The sequence below is a fragment of the Oryzias latipes genome, chromosome 7, assembly GCF_053564925.1.
Source record: "Oryzias latipes strain Hd-rR chromosome 7, Olatipes_Hd-rR_3.1".
Classification (NCBI taxonomy): domain Eukaryota; kingdom Metazoa; phylum Chordata; class Actinopteri; order Beloniformes; family Adrianichthyidae; genus Oryzias; species Oryzias latipes.
The window spans coordinates 27,676,837-27,701,128 of record NC_136243.1 but is presented as its reverse complement, the minus strand read 5'-3'; the positions used below and the strand labels follow the sequence as shown (position 1 = coordinate 27,701,128).

The following is a 24,292-nucleotide window of genomic DNA, read 5'->3' as shown; positions in this document are numbered from 1 at the left end:
AATCTTTAAACTCCTAGTTTTTTTTGGAAATAGCAGGGAAGTTCTGAAATAAATGTATTTTATGTAACCTGGTGAATCTAATGATGCGGGCTTAGTTCCTCATGAGGAAAGACCTCATTTTGACTATGTGCGAATCAGTTTAAGTACATCAATGTGAGTTATCTCTTCTGTCTTTCAGAATGATGCAGAGCTTTGCACAGAACACACATTTGCTGGTCTCAGTTAAAGCTTCACATAACAGTACAAGTGGACTCATATGGCAGGTCCATTCTGGTTTTCTTGGTGGAAGATTCTTCAGATTTTCCAAAGTAGGTATCAACGTGTCTGAAGAGGCCCCCTTCTCTTTCCTGTCACACATGCTCAGTCTCTCCTCCAGCATGTGACTGTGTGACAGCCCCATCCGTGCCAGCAGGCATTATGATACCTGATGGTGGAGCCCACCTGCCACCACTGTGACATACAGGCTTGGCCGTTCTGCTCCAACCCAGCAGGCACCAACTGGCTGGATAGACTTCATGCTGATAGATGGACAACTGGAGGCTGAGTATTTATTTAAGCAACGCACAGTCTTGGCGTAGTGCAAAACACAGAAATAGTTTTGTGTAGTTGCTGATACAGCCGTTTAAGAAAGAAACAACACAAGTAAGTAATATTCATATTTTCCAACTTCATGTATAAATGTCTGAAACTTTTTCAAAGATCACAGGTTCAAAAATATTTATCAAAATCTTCCTTTCAATGGTTATTAAAAAAATATGAATCTAGTAACCTGCAGAATTGGTGTTTGAGTCCCACTCCAATCATCGTTTTATCTATTTTAAAGCGTTCCTGGTGGTCTTTTAGCCAAAATTGAAAAACCATTGTCGTTTTCTGGGACATAGTTTCTGCAGAGCAGTAGTAGTTCATTAGAAATTCACCACCGAGTTGCAGGCGGGACTGTTGCCACGGAGTAAAGCCCATCCCCAGTTCCCATCACCAATCTGTTTACACACTCTCCTGCTAGCTTACAGCCCTTCACACTCCCAATGTAAAATTACAGGTGGAACAGAATTGGCGAGCAATATACGAGATGTATTGAGCCAAATATCAGCTCAGACGAGGAAAACAAAGACATACACGGATCCATTTTCTGTAAGTGAATGCTTCAGATTGTGGTCTGCCGATTGTAGCTTCTCTGTAACAGCTACAAACTTTTCCCAACTGCTTTTTTTGTCTGTTCCTTATTTCACAACGATTTGAATAAAGAAATTCTCAAATTCTATTTTAACCCATTTGTTTTCTTAAAAATAAAATTAAGTGCATTTTACAACAAACCTAGTGGACCACAGATCAATTTCTGATATGTTTCGGTTACACTCATGTGTTCTTAAGGGTTAATCTTAATATTCTTTTTATGTGTACTCCATCATGGGAAAAACGCTACAATGTTTTCAAACTGTTTGATTACAGCTTCAGAAAGAAATGTGAGAAATAGTCTTAGTTTCAGTGATAACTCAATACGCAATACAAACAAGAAATAAAGTCAAGTACAAAATGTGGGAGGTAGACAGAAGTGTTTATTAGATAGGTACCTTAGCATCATGTGTGCCTCTGAACTCCCACTGACTCATGTCTGTAAACACTGTATGCGATCTCTTTAGGCCAAGAACATAGCATCCCTTTGCCCTTTCCATTCAGTGTTGCTGCAATGTCAAAGCAATGCTTCACCAGCACTTTGAAACACATTTGCAGTTCCCTTGACTGGTCCCTCTGAGCTTGTAGACTCTGTTTGCCACTTGAGTGGAGACTTTATTCAATCACTGATCCGAGGTACTACTCTATTTTTTAGCTCCTAATCGGCTGCAGTGGGATCCATGCAAGAGAAGATCTGACCCAAGTCCACGATACATCTCTGAAAGTGCTCCAGGGTAAGGTAATGTCTTTGCAGGGATCTGCAGCAACTCGGTTTGTAAACTATTGCTACCACAATACTACTTGTGTTTTTGGAAGCGCACATCACGCATCTATTTGCAAGACTGCAAATGCGCCAACAAGTCTGAAAAGCTAGACTTTGCCATTTTACACAGATCCCACACCGTGCAGTAGCTTTTTATAATGCTGCTGCATGAACTCAAAACAAATACATATGGTTGAACTAAACACAACACAGACCACATACATACACATACAATACAGATTTCAGCAGTAAGAGTATGGAGTTAATTCCTCCATATAAGAGACATTGACAGCATGAGAGAACTGGACTGAGTGACAACTATTACTATCATCAAATTTGTCAGAATCGTCATTCTTACTCTTACTGTTTTTGACATGGTCTTGCTAATACTATTTTTTTCTTAACATTTTTTTCTGCTTTGTCGTTATTATTCAAGTTATAAAATGACCAGTCAGTCTCTTTAAAAGTAGGTGTTCAACGTAAAATGTTTAAAGCGTTCGACAGATTCTCCCGAGCCCACTTCCAGTGGTAGGCAAGAGTGGTTGCCATAGAAACAATGACTCAGAGCAACTCGGCCCAATCACTGCTTATTGATGTAGTCTGGTTCCAAAATTTCGGCGTCTGCATAACAAAAAGTGGCGACTGAATTGACTTCATTTTGTTGGAACTGGATACAAGTCTTTTTTTCTGGGTGACATCACAGTTGCTCGGTTCAGTTCTCATTTACAGTCAACGGTAGAATTAAATCATTGCATTAAATTAATTTGCAAACATTAAAAAGTATATATCATGTTGTATTAATATATATATAGCTAAAGCGCTATAGATGGATGCAAACTGCAATGTGTTGCTATTTATCATGACGTGCAATGACAATAAAGTTGAACTCTATTCTACTCGTGCTCTCTCTTTTTTGACCCTTGCTGTTTAAAGCTCTGCTAGAAACTGGTGGTTGTGAAAAAAGCTAAGTTTTGTTTTCCATGTTCTCCAACAGGAGACAAGGTCAGAGAGGTGTGTGTGGCTGTGCTGGGAGTTTTGTACAAAGCCAGAATATGGTAAACACACTCATAAGAGACAATGTCACCAGCTATCGATGACATTTGTTTGGGCCACCTGGCGCTGAGTGCAAAACATTGCTTGTGCTTCACTTAACAGGAAAGGTGAGCGGAAAAACAAAGGGCAACGTGAAACAGCCATGTGAGCTGTTTGGTCCAGACAAAACTCAGGTTTTTTTTAGACAGTATGCTGTGTTTGAGCTGCTGTGGAAGCTCACCTCACTTCCTGTTTGGTCCAACTTAGCAAACTGATCAGACCTAAAACAAGTGTCCTGGTTTGCTTGGAACTGTGGGTTTACCAACAGTTGCCTTGAGGACAGATATGGAGAAGTGAGGAGAAGCAGCTGCTCATTATGCAATAAAGGTTTTTTTCTATTCACTTCTTCAATGAAATACCTCCACTAAACATGCAAATGTTACAGAATGGGTGCAACATTTTAACTAATTGAACCAAAGGAAGTTGAGAATTTTGATGGAATTCCCCATCAAATCAAAATGAGGAAGGGCTTGTAAATCGACATTTTAGATTTCATAAGATGAGTGTGTAGGGGTGTGTGATTGTGTGGCCCTGCAAGAACTGGTGACCTGTCCAGGGTTTACCCCGCCTTCGCCCTATAGTGGCCGGGTTACGCTCCGGCGATCCCCTAGGGAATAAAACGGTTTTGGAAAATGGATGGATGGATGTATATTTTGTACGAAAAAGTAAAAGTCAAATCAAATTTTGTTTATTTGTATGGCGCTATTACTCGACCAGAGTCAAACACTAAAGTTTAAAACATCAAAAACAACAACTAAAAGGTTAAAAACAATAAAACAAATAATAATAAAATATAAAATAAGTGACATAACACTGATAAAAGCAAAACCATGAACAAAATAAAACACAGAAGCAGAGCAGAGTCCACAAACAAAATACTTGATCTGTCACACAATTAGATTTAACTGCCTCTGAATAATTCTAGGAGGGTGAACTTATTTGAATGGGAGATGACTTGCAGAAAAAACACTAATGTTATGACCAGCCGTACAGGAAGCTGATGTACTTGCTCATGACAAGGATGAAGAGGCTTTTGGTCCCACTGTCAGTGCTTTACACACCCAGAATGTGGTGAGCACATGTATAAGAAAACAGCACATAACACACTGTAACTGTGTTAAAGGTAGTAATCACTTTGTTGTTGATTGTATGTAATGAATGACTTTAAAGAGTATAATTTCCAACTGACATCAGATATTCTTTGCTGTTCAGCTACACATTTGTGTTTTAGCTTTCCAGCTTTGAATGTCTCGTTGGAAGTAAAACGGGAGCAGCCTGGCACGTCTAGTTTCACTCTTAGTGACTTAAATAAGACTTACAGAGTTGTTTTATAAGAAATGCTTGTTCTTGTGTTTCTGACCCTTTGAAATGGACATGTTTAAATTTAGATCATTTTTAGGAGGAAACTCTGACCTTAATATGGAAAAATGGATTACTGTGATAAGCTAAGTAGGCTGCAGAAGGGGGTACAGCACACAGAAATGTGGTTTGTCTCATAGCAGACGTAGCATTCACCAGTGAAGCTCCTAATTGTGTCAGCTGTACTGTGAAGAAAAAGTAGCATGACAAAATAAGCTATTTTAAAAAAAGCTAAACTTTTTTTCATTCCAAAAGAATGGTTTTACAAAGTGGCAGTGAATGGATTTTAATTTTTTAAGAAAAGCCACATAATAGATTTTGTTTGTTCACAATACTTCACAGAAGACAACGTGTGGAAACATGCATGGTAGGTGGAATAGCCACAAAGCTGCTCCTTAATTAGCAACTGATGATTGGCCAAGAGTGTTGGTGAAGGAACATTGACCCAATTAAAACAGACACAAAGTGAACCACTCCAAACAGTCCCTTTGTCAGCAAAAAAACAGCTAGTTGTCAGAAAATGAATGTATTCTAATATCAATGAAAAAGTTGGTGTCCCTAAAAGAAGAAACCAAAATGTATCAGAAATAACTTGAAAATGACAATAGAAATTAATAATATATACTGAAAATGCTGAAAATTTGACTTGTTTTACAAAATAGTTTCTGTGTTCAGTTTGCGAAAGTTTACATAAATCTTTGATCCCGACCAGATTCTCATTTTCATTCTAAAATCTGGACTTATTTTGTACGAAGGTTTGAAATTAAGTGTGTTTTTAAGTTGTTTTTTTTTTGGAGTTTTTCCTTACTGCATAGGAGGGTCTAAGGGCAGGGATGTCCAGTTTTAGTTTGGTTAGTTCAGTTTAGAATCTTTCTATTGAATTGTGTGTGTTCATGATCCTTTTGATTTATGTTTTACCCTACATTTATCCGCACAAAGCCCATCGAGACGACTGTTGTTGTGGTTTTGGGCTGTACAAATAAAGTGAAATTGAAATTACTACAGAACACCGATAGTATTTACAATTAATGAAACCTTCACGCATTCAAGACACCGGGTGCCAGAGGCAGCAAAGCAGCCCAAGAGCATAAACAAAAAGCCCCAATGTTTCCATGTTCCTTTTTTAACCTGTTTCAATTTTGTCAGTGAGTATAAAGCCAATGGTGAATTTTCTATGCAAAAGAAAAAAAATACAAATCAAATATTAAAATCAGTCTAATTTTTCAGTTTTCAGTCATTTCAGTGACCATTTGGGGTTTTTACCTTAATTGTCAGTTAGGAGATGTACAGTCAAGACCATAAATACAGTGTTTGGACAGAGACACGTTCTTTCTCATTTTGTTTCTGTACATTACCACAGTGAATTTTAAATAAAACAACTCAGATGCCATTGAAGTGCAGACTTTCAGCTTTTATTCCATGGATTGAACAAAAAGATTGCATAAAAATGTGAAAAACTAAAGCATTTTTTAAACACAATCCCTTCATTTCATGGGCTCCTAAGTAATTGGACAAATGAAATAACTGAAAACAAAATGGTCATTACTAATATTTGGTTGAAAACCCTTTGTTGGCAATGACAGCCTGAAGTCTTGAACTCATGGACATCAGCAGATGCTGGCTTTTCTCCTTCTGAATGCTCTCCCAGGCCTTTACTGCAGCAGCTTTCAGTTGCTGTTTGTTTGTGGGCCTTTCTGTCTGAAGTTTAGTCTTCAACAAGTGAAATGCTGCTCAATTGGGTTAAGATCAGGTGACTGACTTGGCCATTCAAGAATATTCCACTTCTTTGCTTTAATAAACTCCTGAGTTGCTTTGGCTGTATGTTTTGGGTCGTTATCCAACTGTATTATGAAACGCCGCCCAATCAGTTTGGCTGCATTCACCTGGATCTGCGCAGACAGTAGTATGTCTCTGAACACCTCAGAATTCATTGGGCTGCTTCTGTCCTGTGTCACGTCATCAATAAACACTAGTGTCCCAGTGCCACTAGCAGCCTGCACGCCCAGACCATCACACTGCCTCCACAGTGTTTTACTGATGATGTAGTGTGCTTTGGATCATGAGCTTCTCCACGCCTTCTCCATACTTTTATCTTGCCATCATTCTGGTAGAGGTTGATTTTGGTTTCATCTGTCCAAAGAATGTTTTTTTTTTCAGAACTGTGCTGGCTTTTTTAGATGCTTTTTAGCAAAGTCCAATATAGCCTTCCTATTCTTGAGGCTTATGAGTGGCTTGCATCTTGCAGTGTACCCTCTGTATCTACTTTCATGCAGTCTTCTTTTTATGGTAGACTTGGATATTGATACGCCTACCTCCTGGAGAGTGTTGTTCACTTGGTTGGCTGTTGTGAACGGGTTCCTTTTCACCATGGAAATGATTCTGCCATCATCCAGCACTGTTGTGTTCTGTGGACGTCCAGGTCTTTTTGCTTTGCTGAGTTCACCAGTGCTTTCTTTCTTTCTCAGGATGAAGCACACTGTTGATTTTGCCACTCCTAATATACTGTAGCAATTTCTCCCATGGATTTTTTCTGTTTTCTCAGCTTACTGATGGCTCCCTTCACCTGCATGGAGAGCTCCTTTGACCGCATGTTGTCTGTTCACAGCAAAATCTTCCAAATGCAAGCACGAGTCCTCTAATCAACTCCAGGCCTTTTATCTGCTTCACTCATAATGACGTAACAAGGGAATTGTTAAATTGCCCACACCTGCCCATGCAATAGCATGGAAGTCAATTGTCCAATTACTTACAAGCCCATGAAATGAAGGGATTGTGTTTAAAGAATGCTTTAGTTTTTCACATTTTTATGCAATCTTTTTGTTCAACCCATGGAATAAAAGCTGAAAGTCTGCACTTCAGTGGCATCTGAGTTGTTTTATTTAAAATTCACTGTGGTAATGTACAGAAACTAAATTAGAAAGAATGTGTCTAATTCCGTATTTATGGTCCTGACTGTAACTTCTTATCCATTGCTTTGTTTCACTTGAAAAAACTTACTCTGATCTGAAATACATCAAATAAAACAATAAAATTGTGCCACAAAAATTAAACCTGGGGACACCAGTCATGTTTTTCTCACAAGTCATTCATTTCTTTATAGGCATAAACTTTGAAAATGATCTTTGCTGACAAAACAATAATGAGAAGTGTTGCCATTTTCACAGCTAGGGGCAGCTCATTATAGACACATAGAGCTGCAATTATGTTATAGCCTTCCTCTTTTGGTTTTATTTCCATTCTGCATCGAATGTCTGAGTGAAAACAGCTTCATCTCTCTTTCAATTCAAGAAAATTGTGCGTTGAAAGGCCACAAAGGTAATGACATGTTGCACAAAATAATCTGTTACATGTTGAGTTGAAAACTAATTTGTGTTCCTGCTCCTAAAAAATGCCCAAATTATGGAAAACCAGGTTGTAAAAAAAAAGAAATTAAAAAATACCCATAAGAACATAGAAGAATTTGACTAATATACCATCTATAGATGTTTGAACACATGGCTAGGAAGCAGTTTGTTCCATGTTCTGTTTGGTTTGTTTACATTCACATGTGACAGCAGGAATTTGGAGTACATGGCATATTTCAGCATGAGAATGAATACAAATATTCGAAATTTGCTTCTGAGCAGTAATGAAGCATTCACTGTGCAAGACGTATCTCTCCACTAAAGCATCAGCGGAGTGCTAACGCTGTACAGAGAATGACAGGAGCCCCACTGAGCAGAAAGGTTTTACACTCATGCATACAAATTGTAATCACAAACCAAAGTAATTTCACTGAAATGTCACGTTACCATACTGATCTTGATATGACAACTGACGTCACTGAAACAATTTGTGCATTTTTGTTTCACACTAGGACTAATTCGCTCACTTTCTGGACTGCATGCAGCACAGATGAGATAATGACAAGTTCTGCATCTTCACCGGTGGAGAAATGCTTTGCTTCCTTCGTAAACTGTAACTGGGGGGCAATATTTTTTGGCATGCAAGCGACTTGTGCAATGACCAGCTGCAAAAGATCTACACTTACCCACATACACACATATATTCACAATAAAATAATAAATTATAGAATCCTAATTTTACATTTTATATATTTATGTGCTTGAATACACAGACGTATTTTAGATGGAAGTGAATCAGGCAATTATTTTAGGGAAAAAAGAAGAAGATACATTTAGCCAAGTATTTGTGAATTCGCCACGTCAAACAAACCTGAATTCGACCAGTTTGTTTGTAGTTGTCAACGCCACCGCAGCGTACACTGTACCAACAATAGAAACTTCTATGTTCACTTTGACTGACTTACCTCAGACCAATTCAATAAAGTTCATTGTGTCTACTAATTTAACACTGAAAAGAACCCTGACCTCAGACCAGTCGCACAAAAAATAAGGCACATCAGCAGCTACATCCCTGGTTAGGAGTCTGATGCTGAAGCCTCGCCGCTTTCTGAAGTTTAGGAGGAAGATCTGCTAGTGGAGCATAGTGCTTAATGTAGTTTAGCACACATATGCACCAACGTGTCTCAGAGGATTTCCAATTGGCCATTCTGCATGTGAATCAAATGACACACTTCATGGCAAGGCAGATAATTGGCTGACAGTATTTTGTTTTCATATTATTCTCTGTTAACTAATATTTGATGGATGCCAATCTAGCCACATTTCCCTCGTAATGGACCGGTCTAATACTTAAAGAATCTGAAACGCAGGAGGCCCTAGCATAAGGAGTTATGTTTCTTTTCAAAAGTAATTTGCAGTTGTAAAATGATAATTTTATTTGCAGCTCCAACAAAAATTGTGCTTTTTAAAAAAAAAACAAATCCAAGGGCAGAATAATTGTCTTTTGCTAAATCATTTTTTTTTTTGCATAAAAATGAATTGAAAATATCTGAGCTTGTGTTTTGCACACTTGCAAAAAGGTTTCTGTGTTCCAACATACTTTTCTGGTCCTCAGAGCATCACAAACATATGCACAAGTGTTGTTTATGAATGAGAACGCAAAGATGCAAAGACACAAGTTACAACCTCAGACTTTTGACTGGAATATTATATCTGAACTGATTAACCAATCAGCACCTTTCTCCTGTCAGCAAGCAGGGTATCTCTCACAAGCTAATCAGACTGCAAAATGTTATATTGATTCATTTTGATTGATTTTTTTTGTTAATTTCTCTTAGTTAATTTGAATTATCAAATGAATGATCCATACGAATTATTGCCATCTTTCATTTCTTCTGCTGTGCAGAAACAAAACAACAGCCTCAGAGTTGGTCAGCAGCAGAGCAGTTCAGAATTTTTCCTCACATTTCATGCAATTAGTGAGATTCATTTGATTTTGATGACTACAAGGTTATTTTTTGGTTTAAATTTTGTAAAATTATTTATTAAAAGGAGGCACATTTGAAAGGAAGAATAGGGGCAACTCAATGGCAATTGTTAACTTTTTACTAAGTGATGAAGTAAGCAAAATCTCTTACTGCAAAACACTGATTGTTTAAAGATTACTTTATATGTTTAAATAATAAAAAAAAATTATCAGTAATTATTTCACATAGTTACCCCGAGGTTAAAAAAAACACATTTAACTCTGATATGTGGCAACAAGGACAAATGCATCATTAAACAGGTCATAACCAAGCAATTAAAAACCAATAAAACACAAACTTCGGAATATGTATCCAGTTTTCAAGACCTAAAGGGATTCTCAGAATTTTTAATGATTATTTAATAATGCTGTAATGATTTTGCCATTTATAAACCATAATAGTTTGCATGAACTCTGATTTTAAGGTCTAAAAAACTAATGAAAGTGTTTTTCTCAAACCAAAACCAAACCAAATGAAATGTTCCAGAGTTGAGCTAAAACACCCAAATATCATTGTTTTTAAGATGATTTATTGTGACAAAGTTAAAACTGCTCTGATTAATTTTGATAAACGTGTTCATCTTAATTTAATGTGTTTTAGTGCAATTTCTTTGTTTACTGCAGATATTATTCAATTTGGGTTGTACCTTATTTTTTATAAGTCTTTACTTTAGCATTATAAAATGTTTAGATGCCTTAAGAGGAAGAAGAAAATGACATAGCAACATAATAGTAACATAATAGTACAACAGAGTTTTTGGGTCACCAAAAAAAAGGAAAAAAAAGGAAATTTACGAGAAAAAACAAATAAATTTACGAGAGAAAAAAAAAAATTACGAGATCAAGTGAGCGAAGTGAGCATACAGTGCAACAAGTGAACGCCACGCAGCAGCCGAGCAGACCGAATTAGTTGAACAGGTGAGCTGAATGTTTACCGATAACCTTAAAAATGTTTGAAAGCTCATTTGTTTGATTTACGATTTTTTACTGTTTTATTTATGATGGGTGGCTGATTTATTGCAGGATCTCTACAGCCCGTTGATGAAGCCAAAGGTATCCCTGCAGCTCTCCACTTGAATCTTTTCTTCCTCCTCCAAAGACAAGATCTCCAATTCTGTGTGACACTTCTGTCTGAGGCCCAGTTTTCAGCATTTTCAACGTTCTTATGCTAATATAACAAACCATTTTCACCTTTATTGTTTTATGTTGAAACGGGACGTTTTATCTGGAGGAGGGGACGTAAGTAACAATATTTACCTTCCGCATTGGTGTGCGGATGACAGGTTCTTGACGTAAGGTGACAAATGGACTTCTGGGTATGTGAATGAAAATGAAAATAAAGTATCTACATTTACACCCAAACGTGTTTCAAAGCTCCTTATTTCCATATGAAACTCGACCGACACCGAACCCAGAAAGCCGGCAATACTGACAAGTATCTGATTTTGAGTGACCAAAAGGTTCTGAATTTTTCTGTTTTTTGAAACCTATCCAGAAATAAAGCTTCACAAAGTGCTCCACATCTTTCATCTTTAAGCTAGGCTACAATAGACAACTTCTGGGTTTTTTCCTCGCTAATTTATAACTTTTTTTCATGTAAATTTACGACTTAAAGTCTTGTAAATAAAAAGTGGAAATTTAAAAAATATATATTTGTTTGTAAACTGGCCCTAAAACTCAGTTGTATAATGGAAAATGTCAAACAGCATGAGAGGTGAAATTCCCAAATAAATGTCACGGCACATTCCATATAGACATTCATGGAATAACTTCATAAATACTTCAATATTTACTGGAAGGAAGTCAAAAGAAACTCTTATTTTCCCATTCACAAAATTATATATCTGCATTAACAAAGACTCTTCATCTGCTTAGATTTTTATCCACAAACTTTCAAACACCCCATATTTAGTTTAAACAAGTGAGAACTGTAATAGTTTTAATGACATGCCTGCATATCTATGCTGACCACCATATACTCAAATAATTAATGAAAAGCTCTCAATTCTTCATATCATTGCACCATGCAAACTCAAGCTGCAGAAAAGCAATTCGGGTCAGCCGGGCTCACAGCAAGGTTAGCGGCGCTGGCAGTAAAGTGCCAAACAGCATCCCCAGCACAGTTTCCCTCAGGACTTTGCTGGCTGTGCAATGAACCAGCGACCCTTCCTGTTGCAGCCACTGGTGATAAATTACCTAATCCCCCATCCCCAATTGTTTCCATTATACACCATAAGCTTATAGAGAGCAGTTAATAAGAAAGGGCTAGAAAAGATAGTATGAAAAAAGGAGATGAGCAGGAAGAACAAGGCTAAACAATCTGAGACAATCACAAAAAGTAGCAAACAGAAGCCATGAGCATTTTATTTTTTAATAAGTGAACATTAATGAACATAAACTTCTATATTTCTGGCTGTAGCTCTCATCAGTGAATAATTCCTCCTGCAGGTGAGGAGCAGACAGCCTTTCCGTAGTGGTGATGTAAATGTGCTCTGTATCAATGTCGTCACAGATGACTGTGGCTCTGCTGCTGAACATGCTCATCTCAGGCATTGCTTTAGATTATGCCTGCAGCCTCTTGATGCTGCTGAGAAGCAGCACTGACATCAGTGATCGAGCCCTCCCCGAGGAATGCTCGTTGTTCTTCACACTGGTACGCACACTGCTATGGAAACAGCAGGAATGAACGCACGCATCAGTGTTAAAGGGATAATGCAAAGCACACCCACACTAACACAAGAGAGGGGGAAAAAACAAAGCCACAATGCAGACACACGTTCTGACAGCCTGAGTTCACATTTTTTCCTTCTTTTTTTTAAATGCACAGCAGAGGTCAACTGAGGACTGAACTTCTCGCTGTCAGTAAAAATGGAAAGCTGGTCCACAGTTTTTAGAATGCTTGGGGAGGAAAAACTGCAGGTCTATTACCGGGCTTGATCTCGGAAGTGTCTGAGAGAGATGTGGTTTCACAGCACAGTGCTGCCAAAGCTCATGGAACGTGTCCTATCAGACAGCTCACTGTACCAGCTGACTGCTACAGAAACAGCAAGACGGAGTCCGTGCCAGAAGTTTAAAGGACACGGAAACCTGCAGGCGCACATTCCCACACAGACTCGCGCAGTCAGCCATGCTTAAGCGTGTACACAGACACTTAAGGGAACATCTGTTACCTCTCTTTATGTCAAACTGAGTGGAAACACTGAAAAGGACAAACAAAGCAGCTGCGGCGCACACAACCAAAAACAGACCGGGCAGACATTCAAACAGCTCAGTGACTGTAACCCACAGCAACCCTGAAGCCCTTCTTCCCCTTCCTCCTCAAGAGACTCAGATCCTCTGCCCAGTTAAGAGAGAGCCAGTAGAACTAGCACACAGAGTGCCTGTGAGTAAAAAGACGCTGTAACTTTACCCACTCACCCTTGTGAAGCACCACCCCCTCCCCAAAGGTTCAGGGGGTTAATTATTCAACATGAGAATGGATTTAGGTGGATCCAAAAGTAGACACATGGTAAGAGAAACCTATCTTCTCTTTTCACTAAAACACATACAATTTCTAAGACTTTAATAACATTGATTAAAGGAACAAACTCAAAGATTCTTTGACACACTTTGCACAGCAGCTCCAAGAAGAACCCAGACTTCTCAGCATGCAGCGTCCCCACACTGTCAGGCTCACTCTGCACTCCAGGTCTTACCATTGTGGTTGTGCTGCAGGGTCTCAAGAACGTTGACAGAGGGGTCTGTTGCTCCCAGCTCTGCCAGTCTGCGGCTGGTGGCGCTCAGCTCCGACCGCAGGTTGGTCACCTCCTGGCTGGCTGACTGGATGGCCCCATCAATTCGCTGGGCCAGCTGCTTGTTGTCATCCATCATTTTCAGGATTTTTGCCTGACGAAAAGAGAGGAATCCAGACAGGATGACATGCTGTCAAGTGGACCAAGAAAAGTGTCTCCTGATAAAATCCTCCTCTTTTCGTGTTTCTTTCTGCTTCCTGTTAAATGGCAAAGTCAAGTTCCTCAAAATCCACAAGCAAGTTGTCCTTTGCCTCACAGAGAGGCATCTGGCTCAGTGGGAATGTGTGAGTGTGCGTGTAAGTGTGCTGGAGTGAGTGTGTAATTTATAGGTGTTGTAAGTGTGGTGTGAGTGCGTCAGTGTGAAAGCATGCTTGGTGGTGTGTGTGAGAGTTCTGCAACAGCACGAGTTTGTCTGTGTGTGTGTCAGAGCCAGCACTGCCCCTGTGAAATCTGCACCCTGCAGCTGACTGTTGAAAGGACACAGCATTGCAAGATGACAAGCACCTTTTTAAATGGACTGTACCATGTTCAGAGAAAGCCAAGGGGAGCGTCAGACTAATCCATGAGAAATGCAGAGAAGTGAGGAATTCTCAGCTGCTTTCATGAGATACTGCTTCAAGAGATAAGGATTGTGTTTTTGACTAAAGTGTTAAAGACCCACTCCAATGTTTTTAACATGTTCTTGTTGTCTTGGAGGACAAATATAGAGAAAATTAAGGTCAAATTTGCATTTCTCAGTATCTCTTTATGCAAATCATTCTGAATCAGGAGTAGATGGAAAAAAATGCAGTTTGAAATCAAACATATTTGTGACACAGAAAATATGCAAGACATGGAAAGGGGAAGGGGGGCGGGGCTGCTCCACACAAATAGTCCCTCCCACAACTCACAGGTAAATTTCTAATAAACTACTGCTGCTCTGTAGAAACTGTCCTAGAAAAAGACTCAGGTCATTTTGATTTTGGCCAAAAGCAACACAATCATAATTACAAGACCAATAGGAAAACTTTACCAATAGCTCAAATTATCAAATTATGAAGATCAAATAAACAGTTAAAAAAAGAAGAAAAAGATCAAGTTTTTGTCACAATAAATCAACTAAAGTATGAAATATGCATATAAATTAGTTTTTTTAAGATTCCATTTTTAAATTTGGAATTTAACGAATTAGCACTTTTACAGTCAAGAAACACCATTTTCTATTTGAATTGTATTGCGTTAAAACATTGTGTGTGGATTTATGGGCTGTAAAAAGATCACTTTAATGCTTACGAGAATGAGCTCTAAAGGCTTTATTTATTTATTTATTTATTTATTTTCGAATCTGAGAATCTCCCAGGTTGATATTTATATTTTGAAGAACGTTGTAGGAATCCATTTAGATCTTTTGATGATGAAATTTCATTTGGGACAAACACTTTAAAAAGAAAAACTAGGACAACAACAGAAAACTGTGCAAGAAATATCCAAAACTGAGTGACAAGAAGTAGAAGCCTTCTCACCCCCACGCCCTCTAGCACATTTACTGTTACACCGGCCGTGGGGATTGGTAAAGCGGTCAATCTCTGATCAGATGTTTGCAGGTTTGGTTCCCGCCCTGCCTGCTCATGTGTTGAAGTGTCCTTGAGCAAGACATTAAACCCCCATTGCTCCTGATTATAAGTTGATGCCAGTGTTCGTCAGCGGAGCCACCATCTGTGTGAATGGATCTGGGCAAAGGCGAATGGGACTATGACTGTAAGACGCCTTGGACCTTCTAAAGCGCTATATAAATATATATACTATACTATACTATACTATACTATACTATACTATTTACATCCAGTGTAGCCACTATGTATCTAGTCCTGATCCCTCTCTAATTAGCACACATTCAGTTTCAAACACCCATATACACACCTCTAACTACACAAATACCGTATTTTCCGGACTATAAGTCGCCCTTTTTTTCATAGTTTGGCAAGGGGTGCGACTTATACTCCGCAGCGACTTATATTAGAAATAAATTGAAATAAATACATTGTTAACCCTCCTGTTATGTTCATTTGTGAGGAACAGAGATGATGTTCCTGGCTAAATTTGATGTATGAGGTATGTTAAGTGTTAAGAGTATGTTAAGTGACTCAGAGAATCAGCAAACGTTTTTTTTACAGTAAGATCTTGAAGGCTAACAACATAATATTCTACTTTCCAATGATTTCATAGATTCAGAAATGCAATAAAAATGACAACTGTTTCTACAAATACAGGATGAAAACAGAGTATTAGTTGGCCAATGATGCTTCATGAAAAGAATATATAAATAGGTTTAAGAAAGAATTACTGTGAAATTATGAGATAAACAGTCTGCTATGATTGTGTCATATGAGGTTGTGAAAGTTGTTAGTTCTTGGTCCCAGATTTTGTCTAATAAATTTCCCGTCAAAATGCGACTTATAGTCCAGTGCGACTTATCTGTGTTTTTTTCTACTTTATAATGCATTTTTGGGCTGGTGTGACTTATACTCCGGAGCGACTTATAGTCCGGAAAATACGGTATATAGATAAAACACATGGAAACCCAGTACTCATTTAGTTCTATTTAAATGTTATTTTCCAACACACCCAAATGCATCCCCACTCGATTCAAATTTATATTCATCAATATTCACAGATAGATCACAGCTTAAGTTTGTAAGATGATGAACAATGACTACATTTGGTCTTCAACTCCTTTATGTTTGGAGATTATTTTTAAGTGTAAACTGGTTCTTTTCCACAGCTTTACTCCACTTGTATGAAATAAATTTACCTTTTACTTTATTATTAAACAAAATACTTATCCAACAGTAACACGTATTTATGTCAGTACCAACACTTTTTGGAATAATTCTATTTCAGTTTCCTGGTTTAACAGTCAGACTACTCCAACATTTATTTTTCAAAATAGGCCCTGAATTTGTTTTTGTTTTTTAGAAACAAGAACATCCTATAATAAGCTTTGATGTTATTTTTGCACATGTGCAATTGTTTTTTCTGACCGAACCCTGTGCATTTACCCAAACTTGGGACTGGAACATCAAAACACTGGGAAGCACCCCCATATGGTTATTGCAGCACCTTGTAGTCTGCAGTCTGCCAACCTAGTACTAACTAGACCAGAGCCACTGCTGCTTAACTTTTACAATTAGATGGGATATAAGATAAAAGATGTAAAAACAGAATTTGTGTTAATTTTGAAAATGATTTAGGTAGTCATCCAAATACAGGCAAAGACTTTTGCTTAACAGAAAAAATAAATGAATAAATAAATGTATTTATTAACTGTGTTTTGTCTGTTTTTGAATATCATTCCCATTTTGTTCTTTTTAAAATAGATTTTTTAATGCATGTGTTATTTACTGAGTTTGTCTTATGCATATTTACTGATGAGCTGGGTACTGAGATATTTACTTCTGAAATAGAGCAGACATGCTGACAAGGACTTATCTGGTCAACAGTTTCGGTTTGGAAGTAGAAGCTGTTCTGTTTTTTTTAGCAGTATTTTGCAAGTTGTTTTTTTGTTTTTGTTTCATTTTATTCGCACTTCTTTATTTTTTGGCATTGCATTCATAAAACGCATCAACTTTTTTTTTTTTTTGACAATTGTTTTTTGTTATTTAAAATCAAATTAAACTTTATAGATCTTATTGCTCTTTTTATTGTTTTTGTCATTCACAAAAACAACTTCTACAGAATTTCAGTATTTTTTGCAAATATATTACCGGTATTTCACATTTTTTTCCAAACATTTTTCATACACGTAGATTTTGACAAACGTCTAATAATATCAAAAGTGCTAGAAAAACATTGCATTGTCATACCTAATTTGTCTGTATGAGTGGACTTTTTTCTGTGAATATGTCTCATTTTCAATCATTTTTTTGTACATTAATGAAATGTGTACTAATTGTAATATAATAAATGACTCATCATAAACATAAAAATTAGGCTATCAGTTGTCTGCAGAACAGCCAGGTGTTGCTTTTCATAGTTAAAGATGTATTCATCGAACATTATGGGACAAAAGCTGTCCTTCAACAGGCCAGCAGACACGAGCTCATGGAAATGAAGCATAAAGAACATAAACCTGTTAAATGACCTCCAATGTTTAGTCAGGTTAAATGTTAGGATACCAATTAACATCCATGAATAAACCGTCTCCTTTAATAATGAAATGCTTTTGATCTAAGAGCGTTAGGCAAATCCAAATTCTGCTGCAAAACTCAGGTCAGCGCAGAAGATGAACAAATGGCAACACATTTCTCAAAGAAGCTCACTTGAGTTGCTGTGTTTGGCCTCATGACAGACACTCCAAATCAATCCAGCATTTTTTAAGACATAATCTGACATTAGGCCGGTGAAGCAAACCAGTTCACTCAGCCTTAGAGCTTTTTCATTGTTTCACATGGCTTTGTGAGCTAAGACCCCAACAAATCCTGCATGCGGTGAGCAGATATCAGCCACTGTTCTGCTTAAGCCACAGCAGTGAGCAGCTGCTGCAAACAATGCCGCAGCGCTGTGTGCTCTTCTAATGTTTTTTGTGGGGGCAAAGTTGTGAGGTCCACATTGCTGTCTTAAATACAAGTTAGTGAACCCCCACCCCACACATTGAAGAAAGTCTCGCATGCTGACCATTAGTTCATTTATCTGCAAGGCACCACCCACCTCTCTTGCAACATGAGTGAACGTCATGTTATTTATAGATGTTCCTGCTTCCTAGTATGATACATTAATCCCAGGGAGCGTGGCAGACAACACACTCACTCAGAGACGCATAAGGACATATCTGAGGCTAAAGTCATGTTTCTTATAGAGGGAATGTGGGTCTTTGTCCGGTGTGAAAAAAGTTTAATGAAGGTTTCTTGGGAAGTTGCTCCATCAGAACCTGTGTCTTCCATGTTAGATCAGTAAAGCTAGAAATCAGATCCAAGTCAAATAATGGCATGGTGTATGATAACTAGGAGTGTGTATTAGCTAGAGTCGGGGGATATTATACGTATCGCAATATGCGTCTCACAATACAATATGTATCACAATACATCTCAAGTGTCACTTATTCACATCTTATTAAGCACCATGTGGTACTGGCAGCAACGTGACATAGTGTTTTTGGTTCGGAACCCATCCCACGCAAAAACCAAGTAGGACGTGTCTCATAAAAAAAACTGCAAGGCTGACAGCATTTAGCATTTGACACAAGCTGATTGTCGCGAGATTTTTTGGTGCGGAGTAGAGCTGATCAAAGTTGCTCAGTGGGCAGTGATGCCACCTAGACGCTGAAGAACTATCATAAATCAATATTGTTGACAGCATTAAATATTTTATTTGGTGATACAGGTATCGCCAAATAAAATATTTTAAATATATCACCGAAATGATTTTTCCTTACACACCGATTAATAATGTGGATTTGCCTCACAGGATAACAGTGGTACATTTTTGTTCAGACAAATAAAATAAAAAATGTAATATTACAACTTCAGATAGGATTGCGTCCATCCATCCATCCATCCATCCATCCATCCATCCATCCATCAAACCAGATTAATCCATTTGGGCCCAGACTCGGGTTCCAAGTCCATTGCAGGGCCTCAGATATGCAGTTTTAAGTTAATATTCATTAATAATGCCATTGTTGCATTACTTTAAGTACGTACTTAAAAAGATTGATATAATTTAAGAAAGCAGAGATATTTATGTCATAAGACATTTACCTTGTGCCTAAATTATTCTTACAATATCTATACTATCTATAATCATTACTCTAGATAATTATTTTTCCTTTAGTCATCTATAACATTAGAAAAAAATGAATGGTATCTACATGAAAGCTGTGATTAAGGATGTAATTACAGTTGGAGTACCTCCAATCAATCATTAAAGTCCATACATAAGAACAGACTTAAACCTGCTGTTGATTCTGGTCAGACATGACCTGTGTTATAGTTTGATCTCTAAAAGATGTGATTAATTGTCCATCCATCCATCCATCCATCCATCCATCCATCCATCTTCTTCTTCGCAGCTGGGTCCAGACATCCCTCTCCCCGTCCACTTCCTGCAGCTCTTCTGAAGGGACTCCAAAGCGTTCCCAAGCCAGCCGAGAGATGTCTCTCCAGCGTGTCCTGGGTCTTCCCTGGGCCTACCGCCCACTGGGACATGCCTGAAACACCTCCCTGTTGAAGCGTCCAGGAGACATCCAAACCGGATGTCACCTCAACTGGTTCTCCTCGATGTGGAGGAGTAGCGACTCTACTCCGAGCTCTCTGGGGGTGACCGAGCTTCTCACTCTTTCTCTAAGGAAACACCCAGCCACCCTACAGAGGACGCTCATTTCTCCAGCTTCTATTTGGGACCTCGTTCTTTCTGTCATGATCCAGAACTGAATGACCGTAGGAGAGTATTGGAAGGAAAATCGACCAATTAATCACATAAAAATAATGGAAACTCAGTGAACTAAAGTGATCATGTTAAACATTATCCATGATAGAAAGTGAATGGCAGACATTGAGCGTATAAAACACAGTTTAGTATTTTTCAGATAGTCAAAGGAGCACATTTACACTCAGAGGTTATCATTATTAACATAGTATTGCTTCAGCTCAGTGGTGTCTACCCTGTGACTGGAAGATCGTGAGTTCAAATCCAGGCTAATTCATAGACTTTAAAAATGGCACTCAATGCCTCCCTGCTTGACACTCAGCATAAAGGGGTTGGATTGGGGGTTAAACCACCAAATGGTTCCCGAGCGCGGCTGTGTCTGCAGTTTACCGCTACCCCAGAGGATGGGTAAAATGCGGAGAACAAACTTCATACACCTAGGTGTGTGACAGATAATGGGAATTTTACTTTTTTTTTTTTACTTCTGTATGTTTTGTTTTGACCAGCTACACAAAAATGTGTACAATACAAAGATATTTTGTTGAAAAGAGTTATTGCATTGTGGTTTCAATTTATTTCCCAGACGCTGGTCATTACAATAATGGTCTGCATCTAATAAACCCTTGAAAATTCATAGTTTGCTAGCTGTTTAGTCTCAATAGCTAAGATTTATCCTCCCATTAAGCACATCCCAAGATACTTAATGTTGTTTTTGTAATTAAAGTTTCAGAAATCCATGGATGTTTGGAGAGCCTGCCTCTTTTCATGTAAATGGTCTTTCAGGGAAAGCTTTTTTTTGGCCTTTGAATGTGTCAGCTGATCACTGGAGTGAATCAGGGCACAGAGGATCGGTAATTAGAGGGTGTGGTGGAAGTTTGGATTAGCATATGAAAAGTGACAGTAGGGAGAGGAATCCACTCTGCACCACTCTGCATTGTGCTGCAGCCGGACATTAAAAACATAAAAACCTACTGCAGCCAAGTCACTTGATTCTAGAATATTGTTTACTTAAGTGTATTTGGACTAAAACTGATTTACAGATGCACTTATATAAAGCATTTATTTTACACACAGCATTGCTTAGTTAAAACAATGCCTGGAGGTTTGCCTGGATAAGAGTGTGTACTAAATCTAATGTATTTTTCAGAATTATAAATTGTGGATTCTTTTTGCACAGTTTGGCAAGGGGTGCAATTCACACTCAAGCCTCATGTATTCGTTATTTTCCCACTAATAACCGGTTCGCCTTTAGCGGTCGTTTCTCACCAACAACCGCTAGAAGGCTCTGTAGGTTTGTTGTAACAGTATTTGCTACAGACAGCAACGCAGAAGAAATGATAAACAAAAAAAAACCTGTAGGATTTTTTGATTTGATTTGAAATGGTTTATTTCAAGCAATCAAATAGAAATAATATGTAAAAACAACACCATCATCAGTTATACATTCATACAATAACTTATCAAACTTAGGATAATTAGACATATTAATAAATATTGCTTGAAAGGGAGTGGAAGGAAGCGAACTTATATTATCCCACCCCTGTTCTACCGTAACCATTTTATTACATGGGTTATCCTTATCCGGTTCCCAGCTTTTATCAGACAGTATTAAGAATCTTGAAGTATCAATAAAGCACATAGAAAATTACTTAAATTATTTTGTAAAAAACAACTTTTAGAAAATATTTGCAAATTATGTTACTTATAAAAGTCATTGTTATGATTAAAAAAATACTTTCAGTAAAATAGACATAACACTGTTTCAGAAATTTTCATAGCAAAATTTGATCAAGTATCAAAAGTTAAAAATATGTGCAAAATTATGTTACATTAGGAAAAATCATAAATCAACTTATCAATATTTTTGGAGCAAGTGAAGTAATATCATTAACAGTCAATCAATGTAACCATTTTCAATAATTGATTAATATTAGTTTTATTATATTTTTGTATTTTTTTTATAATAAAGTAATGCTGTAAGGGAAAATAAGGATCTGATCCTTCTTCTCCGGAATTTTGTATTTTTCTTTTTTGCTTCAAGACATTGTTAATTTGTTTTTTTCTTCTAATGGAGGAGAGCAAGTCATCAAACTGGGTTGCAGAAGGACAGAAGTAGGGCCGTCATTCAGACGCAGCTACTGCAGTGGATTGTAGAGCTCGCCTTAACATTTTTTATAAATAAACAGAATGATCAAATGAACCCAGACTTGGAGACGTGTTAATCTTTGTTTTTGTAGAACTCTTCAAAATAAAGAAAACTGATTTTTTTATTGTCATCCATGTCTTCTGTGTATTGTAAATAAGATAAAGGCTACTGCTTTCATGCAGTGATGGGGTTAAAAACTTGATTGTAGCTCCTCCCACATGCAATGGCAGCAGCTTGGCATTGTTGCACAGAAGAATTGCTCCTTTCTCCCAAAAGTACGATTTATACTCTGGATTGACTTTTTTTTTAAACTCAAACCATTCAATCAGGCCAAAGGCATCTTTTCTTAAAGTTTCTATGTTTTTCCTTTCCAAGACGGAGGGTCTAAGGGCAGGGATGTCCAGTTTAGCTTAGTCTGTTTAGTTCAGTTTAGCCATTACCTATTGAATTCTATGACTTCATGTTCTTACATGAAGTTCTTACATGTTAATTATACAATTTCCAGTATATGAAGCCCATTGAGACGACTATTGTTGTAATACTGGGCTATATAAATAAAATTGAATTGAAACATTTCAGTAAAACTCGTCTTATTCTAAAAAAAACAAAAAGAAATTTAAAACCTGAACATCTGGTAAACAATTCTGCCATGAATGACTGAGTTTGCCCTGATGTATATTAGAAGTCTTAATTATTATTGCTAGCAGAAGTTCAAAATGTCGATGCAGTGTGTGCACTCCTTCAGGCTGGAAAAGTTCAAGCGTGGCACATTTAGGCTTTAGGCTCTATAGTGGGTTAAAAACATGTCACGCATGAAGTCTTTTTACAATCATGTCGGCTATAGAACGACAACTTCAGCAATCCAGGCTCCCAGACTGTAAAAGTAAACCATAAGCAGTGACAGGGCATATAAAATATTGAAGCGATTGGAAATAAAGACCGATTCGAATTTTTTGTGATGCTTTCAGGGCCATGTGCGTTAGAAAGGTTAATAATTGGAAGTGCCCATCAAGCGGCACTCAGAATGTCACAGGATTTCCACCGCTGTAGTTGGTTAGCCCAAGGCTTTGATAGCTTTCTTTCTTTTCTGAGGATTCCATTTTTACGATAAGCTTCTAGTAATTACTGATTATGCATGGCTAAACAAAGAGCAAGAAATACACTGAGTTTAGGAGAAGAAATCTTTTTACTATCCCACCCATGACACTATGAAAAGATGGAACCTTTTTTTCCTGAAATTATTTGTCAAATCCACTTCAGTCCATCTCCTTATAACACATTCTTACAAACCAAAAGTTTCCAAAGTTGTAGTGGTTCCTGCTTTCAGCATTTAGGGTCATTGCAGATCATTTAAATAGTGTAATGATTCCTACAAACAAAAAGAAAACTGCACTCAGTGATTCAGACTATGCCTCTGCAATGCAGAGCTTGTGGGCTGCACCAAAATCACCTGCTCATTGATACCATCTGAAAGGGCCAGTCAGTGACGTGGAAAAGGTGCTGTAATGCAGGGCCTTGCTGATGTTAATACTTTTTTTTTCAGGCAAAAGGAAATGGTTTAATGCCCCAGAGGCGTGAGGAAATTAAGTTTTCTGGTTGGATAAAATCTTGATTTCTTATCAAGATAACATTTTGTCACAGAGAAGAAAAGATCAAAAACATTTGCTCTGTCACAAGAGTGAGGACACACAGGACTCGAGACTTTAAGGGATGCAAATGTCAATGCTGAAAACGTACGAAAATGGAAAAACATTGGTATTTCCTGCCAAGATCAAAGAATCCATTAAGTTAAGGTCTTAATGTATCTCAGTGTCTCAATGCTGCATTTAGTCCTGGGGGGGAAAAAAGACAAGCTAGCAGCGTTTCCTTTAGAGCTACACGAGAAACCGGTACAGGTACTGTGTGGACTTTTATAGTCCCACTCCAATCATCTTAAAATATACTGTAAGAGTGTTCCTAGTGGTCTTTTTATTATTATTTATTAAATTATCAATTAAAATTGAATTCAACTTTCTTTGTATATGCATCATGAGAAAAATGCTACAGAAAAACAAAATGTTTTTAAAAGAAACTGATCTGGTTGGATCTAAATTCAAGACACTCTATTTGCTGAATGTGATATATGAAGATAAAAATGTATCTAAATGGACGAGAAGATTTTTACACACAGATGTAGATTTTTGGTGAACAAGTTTT

At 37.6% G+C, this 24,292-nt stretch overlaps 1 protein-coding gene across 8 annotated transcripts in view; it reads right to left on the bottom strand.

Annotated features, from left to right (window-relative positions):
• Positions 1–24,292, bottom strand: part of kazna (kazrin, periplakin interacting protein a) — a 172,509-nt gene that overhangs the window by 116,053 nt on the left and 32,164 nt on the right. For 6 of the 8 annotated variants that reach the window (XM_078949904.1, XM_078949906.1, XM_078949905.1 and 3 more), the window contains exon 3: positions 13,453–13,642. In XM_078949904.1, the coding sequence (XP_078806030.1) occupies positions 13,453–13,642 (190 nt within the window). Of the gene's footprint in view, positions 1–13,452; positions 14,033–24,292 lie in introns of those variants that run through there. The other 2 variants (XM_078949913.1, XM_078949911.1) reach the window with 1 other exon arrangement.